The sequence below is a fragment of the Camelus dromedarius genome, chromosome 17 (assembly GCF_036321535.1).
Source record: "Camelus dromedarius isolate mCamDro1 chromosome 17, mCamDro1.pat, whole genome shotgun sequence".
Lineage (NCBI taxonomy): Eukaryota > Metazoa > Chordata > Mammalia > Artiodactyla > Camelidae > Camelus > Camelus dromedarius.
The window spans coordinates 5,918,556-5,937,500 of record NC_087452.1 but is presented as its reverse complement, the minus strand read 5'-3'; the positions used below and the strand labels follow the sequence as shown (position 1 = coordinate 5,937,500).

Below are 18,945 nucleotides of genomic sequence, written 5' to 3'. Positions count from 1 at the left end.
TGGGGAGCAGGATGCGTGGTAAGAGGTGGTTGGAGGTGAGGCTGGGAAGACACAGGGCAGGGCCAGATTGTGAAGGATCTTAAATACCATGCTAAAGAGTTTCAGCTTTACATCATGGATGGTAGGGAGCTGTTACAGGTTTTAGTAGGGGTTTGACATAATCACACCTGGGCTTTGAAAGATAACTACGTTACCCCCGTATTAGGGATGAGAAAACTGTGGTTTTGCCCGAAGTCAAAATGTAAGTAGTTCCCTTGTGACTCCTCCTACATCTGTAGACAATTAATAAGTAATTGATGGAGTAGAAGCTGAGAAATAAGATCAGAGATACAACTTTTGGCAGAATACTGTTTTCACTAGGCAAAAGGGAAGTGTGGAAAAGAATATGGAGAGCTAGGAGGTAGGTTGGGATGACTAAGCAGAATGTTAGCCCTTTGGGCTCTGAGCCTAGTTTAGAAAACTCGAGGTTTCCTGGTTTCCTGGTTGTCTATACGTGTGCCTCTTATGAGGATTTTAGTTTCTTTATTTAAGGGGAAAAAAATGTTAGTTACTAACGTCATGATTGGCATTTTTTTCTGCCAGGGTATTCTAGATTATCTGGATAATATGTTGCCTCAGCAGATACGAAAACTCTTCTATACGCTCAGCATACTGGCATTTAGCAAACAGCATGAAGCCAACAATCACATCCAGGTAAGAGGCCGTGTCTTGAGAAAGAATCTTGTAAACTTCTTTAGTTGAAACTTGCTGAACGCAATTACTGCAGCCTGTGCAGTAGGAGAAATTTGAATATGTAGCTGTAGTCCTAGTATTTGTTTATTCTTTTCTTTTTTTTCCAAGCAGGGACACTATTTTTTATTGTTTTTTTAATTGAAGCATAGTTGATGTGCAATATTATATAAGTTACAGGTGTAAACACAGTAATTCACGATTTTTAAAGGTTATACTCCGTTCATAACTTTCATGAAACATTGGCTGTATTCCCTGTGTTGTGCACTATATCCTTGTAGTTTATTTCATACCTGATAGTTTGTACCTCTTAATCCCATACCCCTGCTTTGCCTTATTTATTCTTTTCTTATGGCAAACACAAAGTGCCTGCTGTGTGTCAGGCTCTGAGATGGTAGGTATATTAGACGTTCTGTCCTCAAGGAGCTTAGTCTGTTACGGTGAAAATGGGTCTGTATTCAGCTAATTACGAAACTGAGGAGGAAAAGTCATTCAAGTTCTGTACTGCATGCTGTGGGGACGCAGACAATTCTCATGTTCCCTGAGGAACGTCTCCATCTAATGTGAGCTCCACTTGGGCCTACTCTCAGTTGTGGACAACACTGAAAAAGCCAGGCGAAGGGACTAAATTAGGTTAGGTTGGAATCATAACTCAGCTCTTTGGTATCTGTAGTGCCACCTTGTGGCAGTAATCCTTGCTGGACTGTGACTTTGAACAACCAGCACTTTTTTTTTTTAAACTAAAAAAAAAGGGGGTCTTGGTAAATACACACACGGTACAAAATTCACAAGGTATGCAAAGGTAGTGAAAAATAAGTTCCCTGCCTCTCAGTCCTCTAGGCATCTGGTTCTCTGACGGCAATCACTGTTAACTAGCTTATAGCTTTCTGAGATGTTCTGAGTGTTAACAAATTTGAATTTGCCTATATACCTATATTCCACACCTTGCCCTTTTGTTCTACATCTTGCTTTTTTCATTTAGCAGCATGTTTTGAAGATTTCTTACATTAAGATTTGTTACATCAGTAATAATAGAACTACATCCTTTTATTTTTTAGTTGTGGTAAAATATACGTAACATAAATTGTACTATTAACCGCTTTTAAATGTACAGCTCAGTGGGACTAAGTACATTTACAGTGTTGTGCACCATTGCCCCTATCCACTTCCAGAAGTTTTTCATCATCCCAAACAGAAATAATGTACCCATTAAGCAGTAATTCCCCATTTCCCTTTATCTACGCCTCGATAACCTCTAATCTACTTTCTGTCTGTGAATTTGCCTGTTCTAGGTACTTCATTTAGGTAGAGTCATACAACATTTGTCCCTCTGTGTCTGGCTTACTACAGTTAGCATGTGTTCACAGTTCATCTGTGTTGTAGGGTTTATCAGAGCTTTATTCCTTTTTATGGCTGAATAATGTTCTATTGTATGTCTAGACCAAAAGTCATCCGTTCATCCATTGATGGATACTGACTTTTTTTCCCACCTTTTGGCTTTTGTGAATAGTGCTGCTGTGAACATGGATGCACAAGGATCTGAGTCCCTATCTTCAGTTCTCTTGGGTATATACTTAGGAGTGGAATTGCTGGGTGACATGATGATTCTGTGTTTAACATTTTTGAGGAACCACCAAACTTTTCCACAGTGGCTGCACCATTTTACATTCCTATGAATAGAGGGCTCCAGTTTTTCCACATCTTTGCCAACACGTACTTTCCATGTTTTAAGTTTAACCATCCTACTGTGTGTACTCACTGGTTTCGATTTGCATTTCCCTGATGACTAATGATGTTGAACATCTCATGTGCTTATTGGTCCTTGTGTATCTTCTTCAGAAAAATGTCTATTCAAGACCTTTGCTCATTTTTTTAATGGAATTTTTTTGTTAATTTATAAGACTTTATATACTCTGGATATTAATCTCTTATCAGATACGTGATTTGCACATATTTTCTCTCATTCTGTGGATTGTCTTTTCATGCTTGGTAGTGTCCTTTGGTACAATTTTGATGAAGTCCAATTTATCTTTTTTTTTCTTTTGTTTCTGGTGCTTTGGATGTCGTACTTTAAAAAAATTACAAATTAAAAAAGCCATTGCCAAATCCAAAGTTATGAAAAATTTCCCGTATGTTTTCAGAGCTTTATAGTTTTAGCTCTTAAATTTAAGTCATTAATTGACATTGAGTTAATTTTTATATATGATGTTAGGTAAGGGTTCAACTTCATATTTGTGTGTGGGGGTATCCAGTTTTTTGCCAGCACCTTTGTTGGAATGACTGTCCTTTCTCCATTGAAGAGTCTTGGCACCTTTGTGGAAAATCAATTGACCATATATATGAGGGTTTATTTCTTGGCTCTATTCTGTTGGCCTAAATGTGTGTCCTTATGCTGGTAGCACAGTGTTATTTCAAAATTGGGAAGAGTGAGACCTCCAAATTTGTTCTTTTTCAAGATTGTTTTGACTGTTTGGGGTCTCTTGAAATTCCATATGAATTTTAGTATGGGCTTTTCTTTTTCTTCAAAAACTACTGTTAGAATTTTAATAAGGATTACACTGAATGTACATAATCACTTTGAGTGGTATGATCATCTTAACAATGTTAAGTCTTCTAGTTAATGAACATGGGATATCTTTCCATGTATTTAGGTCTTCTTTCTTTCCGCAGTGGTTTTGTAGTTTTTAATGTACATGTAGTAGATTTAATGTAGTTTTTGCCTCCATGTTAAACTTATCTCTAAGTACTATTTTCTATTTGATTATTTTAGCTGATTAGCCAACAACATTATAATAATTCACATGTGCATATCAAGCAAGTATCACAACAGTAACAATAATGGTTGTTATTACTGAATGTCTACCACATCCCAGTGTTCTTGGAATTTTTTGTAATTTGTCTCTGATATTTACAAAACCTTTCCCATTTTACAGTTTAAAAAAAAAAATGAGACTCACAGAGGTGACATGACTTACCAAAGACCACACAGTTAGTAAATGATAGAACTCTTACTGTTCTAGGTTTTTTGGCTCTAATATCCATAGGCTCTTTTGCTGTACCATTCCAGCATCTTCATCTTTTTCTATCATTGTTTCCTTGCAGGATGACCTTCATCTGGTGATACGAAAACAGCTCTCTAGCACTATATTCAAGTACAAACTCATTGGTATTATTGGCGCTGTCACCATGGCTGGCATCATGGCGACAGACAGGTATGCATGGAAATTGTGACTTCTGTGGCTTAAGGTCAGTTAATCTAGCTGTTGCCTTACAAAGTAAAGTGTTACGTTGTGTAGATATCATTATAACAGAAGATGCGTGGAAACCATAATAAGAGAAGTGGGCGTATGTTTGTTGCCACTTTTCCATGTTCCTTCTAATCTTGACTATGTATATACAACATATAGTTTTTACAGAATTATGGTTATAGTCAATACATTCTGTTGGTTTAAAACTAGACATTGCCAAGAAATAGTGTTCTAGAAGTGTCTCCAGAAAAGGGGAACCCTAATCCTCCTGGGATGCATTTTTCTGCATCTGCTCTAGTCTTAGACACTAGACAATACAGGTTTCTCCATTGCTGTGTTATTCCTGTCTGGAACATCATGTTTGATGCAAATTAAGTCTCTCTGAATTTTCCCCCCTTGTACTTTGATGCCACAATTATATCTAAAAGAAACATCAGATTTGGGGCTTGATAAATTGTTACCCTTGTGAAATGACATTGGAATTTAGTTCAGACTCTTTGGAAATAATTTGTCATGAATTCCTGGGATCTCAGAAAACATCTGTAGAATCAGCATTAGTAATCCGTACAGGCTGCATAGTACACTGGTTAAAAGTTCATTCTCTGGAGCCAGACTACTTGTCTGGGGTCAAATCCTGGCTCCATTATTTATTAGCTGAATGATCTTGGGTAAGTTACTTTACCTCTCAGTGCCTTTGTATTCTCAAATCTGTGAAATAAAGATATTAATAGTATTTACTTCACAGAGTTGTTGAGAGCATTGTATATTTAGAACAATGCCCAGTGCTTGCTCTTATGGTTATTACTTACTTAGCATTCCCTGAAAACATCTAAGATCGCCATTGTTTGCTCTAATCTGCATTCTGTATGGCCTAAATAAATACTCCTCCGTGCTCTTGTGCACTTTATCTCCACTCCCATCCCAGGGAAGGCAAGTTTCTTAAATTTATTGGCAGTTGTTGCAAAATACTACAGAAGTGAAGGTAAAATAATCTGTTTTTAGAAGCAGATTTTTCAGTTTGACCCCAGGGAGAGGAGACCTGAGCGATGAACAGTGCACACAGGTGAGTTCTTGCTGTGTAGTTGGATATGTTTTTAAGTAACTGAGGAGTTGCTTCTGATCACTGTCACCTTATTAGGATGAGTGCTTCTTTTTTTTCAAAATACGTTTTCCTGAACTCATAGCTTTTGTAATTTGTACCACTGTTTTGGCCTTTAGAATCCACTAGCTTGGGTTTTATTTAGTTTTGTATCTGTCTTATCTCCCTGATTAATCTGTAAATTCCTAGAGAGTAGAAACAGTGGGCCGTGGTGGAGGACTAGCAGATTGACTGGAGCATAGGGCCAAGTAGGTGTATAATCGGGGAGTTGGAGATAGAGCTAGTTGGGAGATAGAAAACAGGGCTCTGAACGTGGATCAAAACATTTTGATTTAATTTTTTACACAGAGGTAGTCCTTAAGGGTTTCTGAACATAAATATGGCAAAATCCAAGCTTTGCTTTAGAAAAATTAACCTGGCTCGTGTGTCTGATGGCTTGGAAAAGAGATGAGATCAGAAAGAGACGGATTGGTCAGGAGACTTAGGAAAACCTCAGGTGAGGGGGGGTGATAAGAACTTTGCCAGTGCAGTTGGAAAGGGAAAACTTACTGCTGATTGGGGTGAATGGTATTCAGGAAGCATGGGCAGCCCGCGGGCTGAGCCGTCCTTTCTCTGTGGCTGCTCCAGGTGACCTCCTTGCTGCAGTTGGTTCATTCGTGCAGTAAGCAGTCTCCTCAGGCCTCTGCAGTTTATTATGATGAGTTTGCCAACCTAATCCAGGAAGAAAAGCTGGCTCCAAAAGCCCTGGTAAGGCCAAGTGTCTTTTCTTAAAGCAGTGAAGCATGAGGGCCCACACATTCTTCAAACCCCTCTCTCTGCTGTGCTGCAAAAAGCAAGAGATGGCCTTGTAAGCTCTCCCGCATTCTGACTGGGAAGGCCGTCCACCTCGCTCTGCCCCAGGCCTCTCTTCGGAGGCCTCCTTCCCCTAATTGCAACAGTGACGGTTAGGATGGTGGTGATGGAACGGTGCTGATGAAGTTGAAAGCCACCGTCTGTTGAATGCCAGGCACTGTCTTAAGCATTTTTCATGTGTTACATCTTTTCCACGTCAGGACAATGAAATATGTGTCCCTGTTACTTTCTTTTTAGAAATGAGGAAACGGGGGCTTAGAAAGGTTAACAGCTTGTTTAGGGCTCTGTAGCGCGTGCACCTGGGCTACACAGCCTTGTTTGTTTTTTTGCTTCCGGAAGGAATGGGTTGGGCAGACCATCTTTCATGAGTTCCAGGATGCCTTTGTGGTGGACAGCTGTGTTGTTCCAGAAGGGTAAGTACTGCTCGCCCCCTGTCACGGTGGTGCTGGCGAAGAAGTTATGTCCGTAACTGGTCCGAACCTCAGGATGTCCTTGACCTCAGTCAAGTCTAAACCACTCCCACAGCTTCTTTCCTCCCAACCCCAACCCCGTGGCACCCCCAGCTCCAGAATTGCTAAAAGGTTCCCCATTTGTTATTTCTTCTCTTTCTCACTTCTCCTCATAATAGGGGACATTGGTTCGTTTTAGTGGTTTCTCCTGTAGACTTGCATACCCTTGAGTTGGGGCATCGGATCCTGGGTTCTCTCCACAGTGACTGCCCATTTCCCGTGAAAGCTCTCTACGGACTGGAAGACTACAGTAGTGATGGGATTGCCGTCAACCTCCTGCCACTCTTGTTCTCGCAGGACTTTGCAAAAGATGGGGGTAGCCCAACTTCGCAGGCATCAGACCAAAAGTCAGTACACTTTTTCTTCTCTAAAACCTCTGTTGGTGTTTAGAATGTTCACGGGGAATTCCACAGTTCTTGTACTCTGTGGGGAACTTGTTTGAAAAGGATTTCTCCGAAGACAGGTGGTATTTGGATGGGTTACCAAGAATGGGGCAGACTCTTTGTTTTTTCTCAGACCCTGGGATTGCGATTTGCATTGTCTCATGACAGCCAACAGATATTCTGTGAGGCTGTTTTTGTTTCTGTTCCTTTTTCCTTCCCATAAACGTGTCTGTCTACCTCTGCCACTCTCCTTCCCTCTTTCTGTCTTATTTCCGCTTTCTCCTAACACTTGGACGTTCACTCTACTCACCTGTCTTCCTTCAGTTCAGTTCATTATACATTTGCTGAGCATCCATTAAGTTCCTTGCCTTATGTTCTTAAAAGTCAACATTAATTTTGGGCAAAGCTCCTTAATTATAAGGTTGGACTACCTATAAACGTGGACTAATATGTCTTCAAACCGTGGTCTAGAAATGGATTTTTTCTTCCCAGGTTGGTTTCTCCATTGTGCCTGGCTCCCTATTTCCGGTTACTGAGACTGTGTGTGGAGAGACAACATGATGGAAACTTGGAGGAGATTGATGGTTTATTAGGTATCGGATGAAGTTATCAGATCCTTTCTTCTTGGTAATCTGTCTTTGGTAAACTTAGAGAAGGGGTAGGCCAGTACGTGGTGTGTGTGGGAAGGAGCTAACTTCACAGAGTGGTATAGCAGTAGTAATGGAATTCCAAAGACAAAACAGCACATACAGAGTCCCATCATGTTAGCAAATCAGTTGTTACTGTAGTTCCATGTTGCTTTCTGGTTCTTGCCCCTGTAATTGTTGCCAAGAGTTTTACATTATATTTGTTGACTGCTGCATTATATGGAAGTATTGTTGAGACTAATCAAAACTTGACCTTTGGATACTAGTTAAAGGGGAAAGTACATAGATAGGGAGCTAGCTCTAGGGACAGCATCCAGGTTCTGTTGACTTGAACTAAAAGTGGTTAGAAATTTATTTCCTCTTTTTCAGATTGTCCCATATTCCTCACTGACCTGGAGCCTGGAGAGAGACTGCAATCCATGTCTATCAAAGAGCGTTCATTCATGTGTTCACTCATATTTCTTACTCTCAACTGGTTCCGAGAGGTGAGCAGAGTTACTTACTGTCTGTTGTTCCTCGTTAAAGGAAACTGTTTTCTTGGTTCTCACGAGGCTCCTTAAAAAGTCCCTACCGCCCACTCACCCCTGTGTTTTTCTCCAGCAGTTATATCCCACCCTTCCCTAGTTACGTGTACCTCCTGATGTCGCCAGATCGGGAGAGTTAGAATTCACTTAGTGTTGCCCATGCTCTCCTACCAGCACGCCCTCTCGCAGCACTCGACTTCTGCCCGGAATGACTCCACCTCCTCTGTGAAAGTGCTGGTCCTCCTTGCCTGGGCATGCTCTTAGTGGTGGGATTTAATGAGATCAAGTGAATGATAGTTTCCCTTTTCCTTCAGGATATATTTGTGCTTAAAGAAACGCACAGTAATCGTGAAGTGTGATGAAAATGACGATAACATCTTATGCCTGTGTCGCACTGCATTTCTCACATGTCTTGTTCCTGAGAGTGTTTATTCACTCGAGTTATCTTTTCTTATCCTCACGACTATATTAGGATGTAGGCAGGACGGGTATTATTGTTCTTGTTTTACACATATGGAATTGCAGGTACAGAGGGTTGAAAGTCATTAAAATTTCTCTAACACACATGCCAAATGCTGGGCTAATTTCTTCATTCACACTCAGTCATTACAACTGCATTCCCATTTTATAGTTGAAGAAATGAAAGTTCAGTAATAGTGAAGACTTGGCCACGGTCACACAACCAGTAAGTAGTGGAATAGGACTTGTTTCACCCAAGCGTGTACTTCTGCAGGTTGTAAATGCCTTCTGTCGGCAGACGTTGCCTGAGGTGAAGGCGAAGGTGCTCACCCGGTTAAAGAACATCGTTGAGCTGCAGCAGATCCTGGAAAAGCACCTGGCAGGTGAGGGAAGGGCGCTGTATGGTAGCCCTGTGGGACAGTAGTGAGGGGATAGAGGACTTAGCTGCTAAGCCAGACTCAGTGGCCCGCTACTCACGTGGGACAAGAAAATGTTTGCTCAACAAAATTTTTTAAAAATGAGTACAGCCGTTTTCCTCCCACTGTAATCTCCAAGAGACTTTGCTGCTTACGAAAATAAAAGCTATAAATCATTGGCTGGGCTTTTGTAAAGTTACTTTGCATCTTTGGAAGTCAAACTGCCGGTGCTTTTTGCCTTCCTGAACATCATTATGAACCAGGAGTAAACCTGAAAGGCCTCAATACCTTCTGACCGTTAAGAAAACTTGTCGTTTTAAAGCACTAGCTTGATTCTCTGGGGAAAACCTTGGAGCCTCCCTCAGGCTTTCATCTAAATAATTGTATGTAAAAGAAACTGCTCTGTGACCAAATGTGATTAATATCTTTAGATTGCAGGTTAGTTTATTTTTAGTTATTATGTGCTTGGATGTTTTATATAATTATTTAGAATGGTTTTATGTTAATTGATCATAGTCAATTAATATGATATTCCTGTAAGTTATCTTCGGCCATTTTACTATGCCAAAACGGTTAATGTCAGATGTCTTGAATGCATCTTACAGGCAGTCAGCCGTGCTTGGTAGTTCTGAAAACTAGTTTTTAGGCAATTAGGCGATTCACATTCCAAGTATAATGGTGGTATATGGTTGATATACATTGAGCTTCTAATTGCTCTCGTTTCAGTCACTCCAGACTATGTTCCTCCCCTTGCAAATTTTGACTTGGAAGGTTTAGAAGTAACACCTCCTACCAATACTGCTGTTTCCTCAAAAATCAGAATGCAAGGAAAGATAGGTGAGTATTCTTCTTATTCTGTCTCCTCATGTGCCACATTGAATTGACTTAGCGATCAGTAATTGGAGAGATTATTTCAGTGAACTCTTTCTTTGACATTGTTATCATTGAACTGTAATTTAGGGTTATAAAATTACCTCTTCTCTCTTGGTAGCCTTCAGCAGGTTTTTCCTGAAAGCAGTGATATCTAGCAAACAGGATTATTGATTTATTTGAGTCACTTTTCTCTTTTTTGAAATACAAGGAGGAAGGAAACGAAAAGCAGATGGCAGCAAAATGCCCTCCCCGGACGCACCTTCAAAAGAGGACAATTCGGAGTGCGACCCTGCGCCGTCTGACAGGAGCCAGGTGGAAAAGGTATCGGAGTGATGGGTGTCTGTGTGGGTGTGACAGCCCGGCGAGATGGACAGGCCTTTATTATGGACGTAGTTGTAGACATGCTTCCTTTAGCCTCTTTCCCTCCTGGGTTGTCCGCGTCTCAGTGAATTGAGATAACATGAAATGCTTCGTACAGATTCTGATGCTTAATAAACAGAAAGTCCTTTCCCTGTAGCTGCCACTCAAAGAGCAGGTTTCCTGTGTTTATGAAATTGCCTAACCCACAAGGATCCCAGTTGTTTCTGTTTTTTAGCTACTGTTTATTGAGGATTTGTTGTATATAGCTTGTCTGATCTTTCTAAAAACCCAAGGTTAGTGTTGATATCCAGGTTTAATAGATGAGGAAGCTAAGACCCAGAGAGGGTAGGTGACTTGCCCAGGGTTACACAGTTAATAAGTGCTTGAGCAAGGATTTGAAGGCAAATTTTTCCGGTCTCTAATGTCAGTTTTCTGTTCCACACCATAATGCCTTGATTTGTCTAATTATATTAGACATACCAATATTAGGTGCTCTGTCTCAGGAATATTTAGGTAGAAGGAAGTAGATTTTTAAAATGTGATGAAATTATAACCTTTTGCATAAAATAAATGTGTCATTGCACTTTGAAATCTTCATTAAAAATTAGATTAATATGGAAGCTTTATGCTGCTGGTTGCTTCTGCTTTCTTCCCAGGAGCTCAAAGGGAAAGAAGGAAAGACATCAGTGTCGCTACAGAATTACCACGCTTATTTCCGAGAGCTGGACATTGAGGTCTTCTCTATTCTGCATTGTGGGCTTGTGGCCAAGTTCATCTTAGATGCTGAAATGCACACTGAAGTAAGTGACAGAGCTGAGGTCCCAGAAGTTAATCTTTTTTCAGAAAGTTCCTGTTTGACGAAGAACTTCATGACACTGAGAGAAGCTGGACTCTGGCTTCCAAAGCCTTTATGTGTGAGAGTGATGATGGATAATCACTCTCATCGTCTTGATGTTTATAAGTCTTAAATTTTTCGTAGCGTGTTAGGTACTAGAAACGACTGTGCTGGTGACGGGATCCTTACCTTAGGTTACTGATAATGAGCTATGTAGATGACTTTTGTAGAGCAGCAGTGTTCTGGTTTATGGTACTCAGTGTTGTTTTCACTTCTTTATGACATTTGTTCAGTATCCGTGAGCTGTTTGTCAAGGCCTTTTTTTGTATTTGCCACTAATCTAGACGTTGGCGGTTCAGTAATACACATAGCATGATGCTTGCCTTCTAATAGCTCATAATCTAATGAAGGAAGTAACAACTGGCAGTATGTTGTGTGTTGGTGGTCTGAACCAGGAACCAGCGCAACTGAGGAGAGAATGGTGTTCATAATGAATTTGGAAGTAGAGGACGTTTTCACAGAAAAGGTAACTTTTGATTCGGGATTTTACCAGAGAGTAGAGTTTCTCTTGGTTTAAAAGAAAATGAGAAATAGCATGGGTTTTTACAAGAATGTAAGCTCCTTCAGAGTAGAGATGATATATTTTTTTCAATCTTTCTACATCAACTGTACTTAGAGATTCTCCATAAATATATGTTAAGTGAACAATTTGAAGTGAGACTGCATTTGACCCAGTGTGCTTCTGGTAGTGTAATATGTTTATAAGGATCCTGCCCAAAGTTGGTAGTAGCAAAATACTAGGAGAAAGAAAATATGAAAGGATTATTTAATGAACAGAGAAAAGCAAAATTTCCTCGAGTCGGTCATTTTTTATCCCATGGTACTTAGGAAATGCACCGTGGATCCACAGCTGGAAGGATATACCAGAGGCATTTATTTGAAGAGAAAAAGTATGTCTTCTAAAAGTATACTCCTCAGATTTCTATTTTAATAATGTAAAATTTTGTTTTACTTTAGAAATGCTTGACTTTCTGATTTGTTAACAGAGCATAACAGCCGTTTATATAGAGGTGAAGGAAATTTTCCCCCTTTTTGGTAATGGTCATATTCCTCACCCGTTGGGAAGAGTAAACATGAAATATGTCCCCCTAAAAGATGACTAGGTCATGCTTAGAATTACCCTTTCCTTCCTCCTCATGACAGGCTACAGAAGTTCTGCAGCTTCAGCCTCCTGAGCTGCTTTTCTTGCTGGAAGACCTCTCCCAGAAGCTGGAGAATATGCTGACACCTTCTATTGCCAGGAGAGTCCCCTTCCTCAAGGTTGGTTCAGGCAGAAGCATCGGCCCTGGCCTTAGTGGGTTTGGAAGCAAAGAGGTCTTAGTGAATAAGTTATCACTTTCTCTGGTGTTGTGTTTGGGTAACATGGTGGTAGTAGCCCCACTGCCAGACCATGTTCACCTTGCTTTCGAAAGGAACTCTGAAACAGAGAAAACAAAAAGCTACCTGAAACAGGAAATGTATTTGTAAATGCCCTGAGCATTCCTGAATCCTCTTCCTTGCTTGGGTTTTGGTTTTAACCCAAACTAAGCTTGTGCCCAAGCCTCAGCATAGTAGTTGGCTGTCTAGAGAAGTCAGGAACCTCGAGTGTGTATGTAATGGACAGATGTGCTCGTAGCATCTGGAGATACAGTTGGATGATACAAACAATAAAATGTGAAAATCTTAGTTGTAAATGTTTAAATATAGTATATCCAGTTACTTGATTCTTTCTTCTTGTACTTACTATTTACTCTACATTCTTGTCAGCCTAAATGATTTTTATTTCTATGTGAGCTTTATCCCTTTAGTAATTATGGGTCTATACTTTGCAAACACTGTACTCTGTAAGAGCCAATCTCTTGATTATCTGAAGATTGAGCAGGTTTCCTCTGTCAGAATATATCCCTAATTTCTCCTACCTACTTCTGCCTGGTGGCACAAGGTGTGATTATACTCTGTAAGAAAGTCTTAGTTTCAGAGAAGCTGTTAAACAGTTTTCTTCCCTAGTAACTCTGAATTTATTACAGAGTAAAGGAAACCGGAATGTTGGATTCTCACATCTCCATCAGAGATCGGCCTTAGAAATTGCTTTTAGAGTTGTTCAGCTGCTGACCCCGCTGTGTAAATATCTGGAGAACATACACAACTATTTTCAGGTCAGAAGTCTATCTGATCATTGTAGAGACTTAGAAACTGCTAAGTGATCAAGAGATTTCATTTCTGGCTAAAAAATATTGAAGGGAAATGAGGGCGATTGCTAAAGTATCAGTCCTAAAAGCAGTTTTCTCTTTTAGAGCTTAGATGCTGAGAATTGTGGTGTAGCTGTTGGACCGGGAATGGAAGTTGAGGAGTACCACGTGATGGCGTCCTGCTATCAGAGGCTACTGCAGATTTTTCATGGGCTCTTTGCTTGGTGAGTATGTGGCAGTTACTGTAGGTAGAGATAATGGAGTATGTCCTTGCTTTTACTTGACAGTCACCAAAGCACTGAGGTACAGAAAAGAAGGAAAGGGCTCCAAAATGTTATGTAAATGTGTTGCTTATTCTTTCTGGAGTGTTTTTGCACTTGCACAAGATCATTGTACTTGATCTCGTGTGCTCTGTGTCTTATGGAGTCGCTATTATTAACTCATTTGAAAATCGGATGCCTTGTTCTTGGCTAATCTGTGACAGATCTGGCGTTCTGATTCTTAGTGAGTTTGCTGTGGCAACCTTCCTCTGATAGCACGAGAGAGACTGGTACTTAAATTGTTACTAAGCAAGTTGTAGGTAAATTCCAGATTACGCGGGAGAGAGGTTAAGGCAGTGTGAGCTGGGGTGTTTAGGGACACGTCATGGAATCATGGGACTTCATCAGGCCTTGGAGGGTAGATGGCTTTGGGGAAGTAAGGGAAGAAACTGGAAGGCGCAGCACGGATAAAAGTGGAAACAAGGGAGGTGTGTCCCTTAAATGTTTTGTTCCTCAGGGCTGGGCCCTAGCCCCTCTTTTCTCATTAAACAAGTTTCCTGGGCAATCTCGCCCAAGCTTAAATGCATGCTAAAGTATATCTTCTGAGCTCCAGGCGTTTGTCTGCACCTGCCTACTCAGCACCCCTTGTAGAATTGTCACTGGCCCCTCAGACCCATGACATCCAGAACGAGCGTCCCTCCTTCCCGCCGCCTCTTCAGCTTTCCCTGCTGGGTGGATGGTGCCACCAGTTGTCTGAGCCAGAAACCAAGAGTTACTATTCTTTGTCCCTTCCTCTGCTCTCTACCTTTTCTCTCTCCCACATGACTACAGAATCCTGTTGACTTTATCTTGTAGATAACATCTAAATGACCACGTGTCCTCTCATTCTCCACTGCTTCCAGACTCCTGTCATCTCTCACCTGGACTAGAAAAGTTTCACAGTTGCTCTCTTTCAGTCCACTCTTTACACATCAGTCGGAGTGATCTTCCCAACACAAACTAGACCTTATCCTAGCCCACCTTTGCTCTCTGAGTGCCCTTAGATTTTTCTTGAGTTTGAACTCTCTTACCTAGCTGCTGAGGCCTTTTATTATCTGACTCCTGCTCTTCCACTCACTGTCTTGCACTCTGCCCTCCAGCTATCCTGAGTTAATTTCAGCACCCTGGATAGCTTTCACCTGGAAGGCTTCACACGTGTCCATCCTTCTGCCAGTATCCCTACCCTCCTTGATCCCCAGTCTTTTCTAACTCATCCTTGAGATCTGAATTTAAACTTTACTTCCTCAAGGGCATCTTCCCTGACCCCTAGGCCAGATAAGTCTCCTTCCTGCCTCTCTGATCCCCAGTTCGCTCCTAATACTCTTACGATAAAACTTACCACATTTTATTGTAATAATTTGTCTTCCCTGTGGGACTGTGAGCTCCATGAAGGCAGAGACCAGTCACTGTCATATCCTCAGTACCTGAAAACAGTGCCTGGCCAAAGATGTGAACAGGTGCTTAATCAAGGAGATACATGGATGGCAAATAAACCCATGCAAAGATACTCAATAGTGTTAGTTATTAATGCAATGCAGGTTAAAATCACAGCATGGCAAAGTTAAAAAGATTTACCTTGCCAAGTGTTGGTGAGGATGTAGAGCAACTGGAACTCTCACATGATGCTGGTGTGACTGTAAGCTGGCACACCCACTTTTGAAAACGGTCTGGCAGTTCCTTAAAAAGTTGGACATAAACCTACCATACAACCCACTATTTATCCTATTTATCCAAGAGAAATGAAAGCATATGTCTATACTAAGTCTTGTGCACAAATGTTTATTGCAGCCTTATTTGTACTAGCCCCAAACTGGAAACAATTCAAGTGCCCGTCAACTGGTGAATAAATTGTGGTAGATCAGTGTGGTAGAATACTACATGTAACAACAGGGATGAAAAAAGAATTACACTGAATTAAAAGACTATAAAGTATGTAGTATTTGATTCTATTTATATAAAACTCTAGGAAAAGCATATGACTTGTAGTGGCAGAAAGCAGTTCAGTGGTTGTCTCGCATTGGGTGGGAGGATGGAAGGAGGGATGTATTACCAAGGAATACAAGGAATCTTATCTATATATGTTTCTTATTTTTGTTGTGGTGTTGGTTCCATGGGTTTATATTTAAGTCGAATGATCAAATTCAGCATTGTAAATACATGCAGTTTATTGTATGTCAATTACACTTCAATAAACCTGTCCAAAAAAAAAATCCCCAGCCCATAATAGGCCCTCAGAATTCATTTGTGGAAAGAAGAGAGACTACCACTGGAGATGTGGAAATGTTTCTGGAGGAGAAGGTCTCAGGGGTCCAGTTGTGCTGGGCCCTGAAGGTCAGGCAGAACTTGAATGTTGTCAAGTGGTTTTGGAGTTTTAAGATCACAGCCATGACACAGTGAAAGCAGTGTTTTAGGAGAATCCTTTTGGCAGCAGCGTGCCGGACGAAGGGATTAGAAGGGCAATCAAAAAAGACCAGCCCAAAGATGTTGCCATGATCTGTACCTGGGATGATGGTGAGAGCCTTGCCGAGAGTGATGTCCTTGGCTTGGAAACGAAGGGACAGGAGGAAAGATAATCTGAAGATATGATTGTCAAGACTTGATTTAATATAGAGGAAGGAATAAGTTTTTTATTGAGCATCTACTATGGATTAGATGTTGATTTAGCAATTTAACAAAATTATTCCTGGTTTTTTGTTGAAGACTGAGACTTACCTCTAAAATGTGGGGAATGAAGGAGAGCTTTTTTCCTTGAAAAATAAACCCAGGAGGACTGTGGGATCCTTGAGGATAGACTGTTCCTGGTGCACTTCAGCTTCTAGCTGTAGCTTAATTTGATACTTGAGTACTTTCAACACTTTAGTTCTCCTTTTCCCTTTGTTGATTTATTGATGGTACAGGCTGGAGGCCAGGATCTTTGAATGTTGTCCAAGAGTCTTCCTAAAACTAAACTAAACTACCTAATCTTGACTTTCCCTTAGGAGTGGATTTTTTGAACTTCAAAATTATAATTTACTGTACTCAGCCCTCAAAGTCCTTAATAGTCGACTGAAGCAGGTAGAGCCTGACCAAGCCTTGGACGAACTGCTCAGGTAGGTCAGACCACATATCCCAGAGTGTCATCCCAGGAAACTCGTAGGAATAAGATTGGCAAGATTTCTTGGAGATAACTTGAGTGTCTTAGTAGTTGTAAGGGAAATTGATATTTTCAGCGACTTTTCCTCAGTTATGTGAGCTGTCTCATCTGTGTATTCAGATAAATTCTGAAGCATTAGAAACTGTTGAATAAATCATACTAGATCTTTATCCCTCCCTCATCATGTAGTGTTGCCTTTTCAGGCAATGATGATGGAAACACTGGCCGTCTGTAGTCAACTCTTGTTTATCCAGGGACCTACCCTGTCTCCTAGTTGGGTTGGCTAACTAGGTAGGTAGTAGTTAGTAACCACTGATTGCCTGTCCCCTTCCCTCGTCTTCAAAGAAGAAGAGCCTTGGCTGAGGGCACCGGAGGTGAGCAGGCGCTCTGACAGGCATGGCTCCCAGCCTTCTACCCCAGCTTCAACCAGAGTCACTGGGTCTTTTCCCTCGCCTGATGGCCGAGGCCACCGCTGGGTCTGCAGTCAATGCTTGTCATTCCCCGCTATGCAACCTTATTTCATTTCAAATACAGTACTTTTAAATTTGTTTGACTTCCTTCCCACCAGTCAATCTGGAGTTGACTCTAGTTTTATTTCAACTACAATTTTGGATTATTATGACTCCTCATCTGCCATTACTTCAGTGCATTGAAAGCTAACCATATATGGTACATTTATTAAAAACTGCTTTATCTGCCTTATCATTTCCTTTCACTTTGTCCCTGTGAACTCAGAATTTAAGCATTATTCTCAGTGTGTTGCCTAATGCCTTGAAGAGCAAATAGTTTATCCGGGGTTGCACATGTAAGCCTAGCCTAGACTAGCACTTGGGTATCTTGGCATACATGACCTCTTCAGGGCCAGTATTCCATTCACTGGGCTGTTATGCCCTGGCTTTCTCCGTACAAAACTGTCATTCTCTGCAGTTGAGAAAAGGTTCTACTAAAGCACCAGAAAATGAGGAGGATTCTGATTATACCATTAAACATTTAAGTGAGCTTAGATAATTCATGGATTTAGACACATCTGTAATACTTGTGGTGCTTTTTTTTTTTCCTTGTCTCCTTACAGCCAGAGCTTCCATTACTTGCAGAATTTCCATCTCAGCATTCCCAATTTCCAGTGTGCTCTTTATCTCATCAGAATTTTGATGGTCCTTTCGGAAAAATCTACAGCTCCTACTCAGAACAAAGAAAAAATTGGTGATGGACCCACATCCTCTCTTTTCCTTCATGAATAGACCTGTAAACTTGGGGCTTCCTTGGATCTTGCATGCTTTACCTGTAAATCTCTCCATAATTGGATGTACCCTTTTGCTATACCAAGAAGGACATTTTCCCAGAAAGAGCTGTGTCTGATCTCTGCTGACCTTGCTTAGGTTGAGTGTGGTTAGTTCTGTTGGCTAGATTTTTCTGTTTGGCTTCTGCTTATTCATGTCCTTCCTTTTTTTTCCCCCACTTAAGTATCTGAGACATTTGGAAAAAAAGACAGAAACCATGAGGTTAATAAAGTGGGAGAGAAAGGAGAAATGAGGATTAAATGAAGGATTAAATAGCTCCATCTGTGATCTTTTCTTTAACAGTCTTTTGACATGGCTCTTGTAATGCATCTCTCTGATTATACAGCTTAGTTGGCAGCACAGACAGAAAGAGGGAAGAGAATGCAAAACAAACCTTTATTATTCCCTATTGGTTAGAAGGGAAGGGTCTGGTCTGAATCTGTGATGTGGCGATTGCTTATTGGCCTGCCCAGGAGGAGCAGCTTCTTCCCACTGCTCAGCCGTATTCCTTTTCTCTGTGTGTCTGTGTGGTTCATGTTTGTGTCAAGACAGGGTAAGAGGTTGTTGGGTCTTAGACAAATGGATTTATTTCTGGTAGTAGAACCAGTAGAGCAGAAACCCACGACAGCTTTTTCCAAATTGTCTGTTAGCCCAGGAACTTCATAGTAAATAAAAAAAAAATAATCCTTGTGGTCAATAACCACGCCCAAAACCTGAAAAACAAGAGTGAAGTTGGTTTTCCAACTTGAAATGTCTTTGCCTTGTCTCTCCAACAGCTTCCCTGGCCAGACAGTTCCTCTGTCGGGTGTGGCCAAGTGGGGAGAAAGAGAAGAACAGCGTCCCTAATGACCAGCTCCAGGCTTTGCTTAGGTGAGATGCCCAGTTCTTCCCTAGAGCCAAGTAGCCTTCCATTGTGTCACTGTTCAGTTCCCTTGTCCGGTCCAAGACAGAGAAATTACCATGGTTAAGGAGAACTTGGAAGCAATGAAATAGATTTGAAATGAACAGAATTTGGAATATGTGGATTGTCAGATCCTTTAGTTCTGTTTCATACTATCAGCTAGTTCCTTA

General features: G+C 41.0%; 1 protein-coding gene across 5 annotated transcripts in view; it reads left to right on the top strand.

Annotated features, from left to right (window-relative positions):
- The window catches only part of FANCD2 (FA complementation group D2), a 46,117-nt gene that overhangs the window by 18,767 nt on the left and 8,405 nt on the right, over positions 1 to 18,945 (top strand). For 3 of the 5 annotated variants that reach the window (XM_064496260.1, XM_031470846.2, XM_031470845.2), the window contains 18 exons: positions 583 to 693; positions 3,832 to 3,941; positions 4,980 to 5,040; positions 5,704 to 5,823; positions 6,268 to 6,341; positions 6,641 to 6,784; positions 7,313 to 7,413; positions 7,837 to 7,952; positions 8,725 to 8,833; positions 9,593 to 9,703; positions 9,948 to 10,060; positions 10,756 to 10,899; positions 12,138 to 12,254; positions 13,001 to 13,129; positions 13,268 to 13,386; positions 16,440 to 16,550; positions 17,667 to 17,797; positions 18,651 to 18,744. In XM_064496260.1, coding sequence (XP_064352330.1) covers positions 583 to 693; positions 3,832 to 3,941; positions 4,980 to 5,040; positions 5,704 to 5,823; positions 6,268 to 6,341; positions 6,641 to 6,784; positions 7,313 to 7,413; positions 7,837 to 7,952; positions 8,725 to 8,833; positions 9,593 to 9,703; positions 9,948 to 10,060; positions 10,756 to 10,899; positions 12,138 to 12,254; positions 13,001 to 13,129; positions 13,268 to 13,386; positions 16,440 to 16,550; positions 17,667 to 17,797; positions 18,651 to 18,744 — 2,015 coding nt within the window. Of the gene's footprint in view, positions 1 to 582; positions 694 to 3,831; positions 3,942 to 4,979; positions 5,041 to 5,703; positions 5,824 to 6,267; positions 6,342 to 6,640; positions 6,785 to 7,312; positions 7,414 to 7,836; positions 7,953 to 8,724; positions 8,834 to 9,592; positions 9,704 to 9,947; positions 10,061 to 10,755; positions 10,900 to 11,278; positions 11,413 to 12,137; positions 12,255 to 13,000; positions 13,130 to 13,267; positions 13,387 to 16,439; positions 16,551 to 17,666; positions 17,798 to 18,650; positions 18,745 to 18,945 lie in introns of those variants that run through there. The other 2 variants (XM_064496261.1, XR_010384771.1) reach the window with 2 other exon arrangements.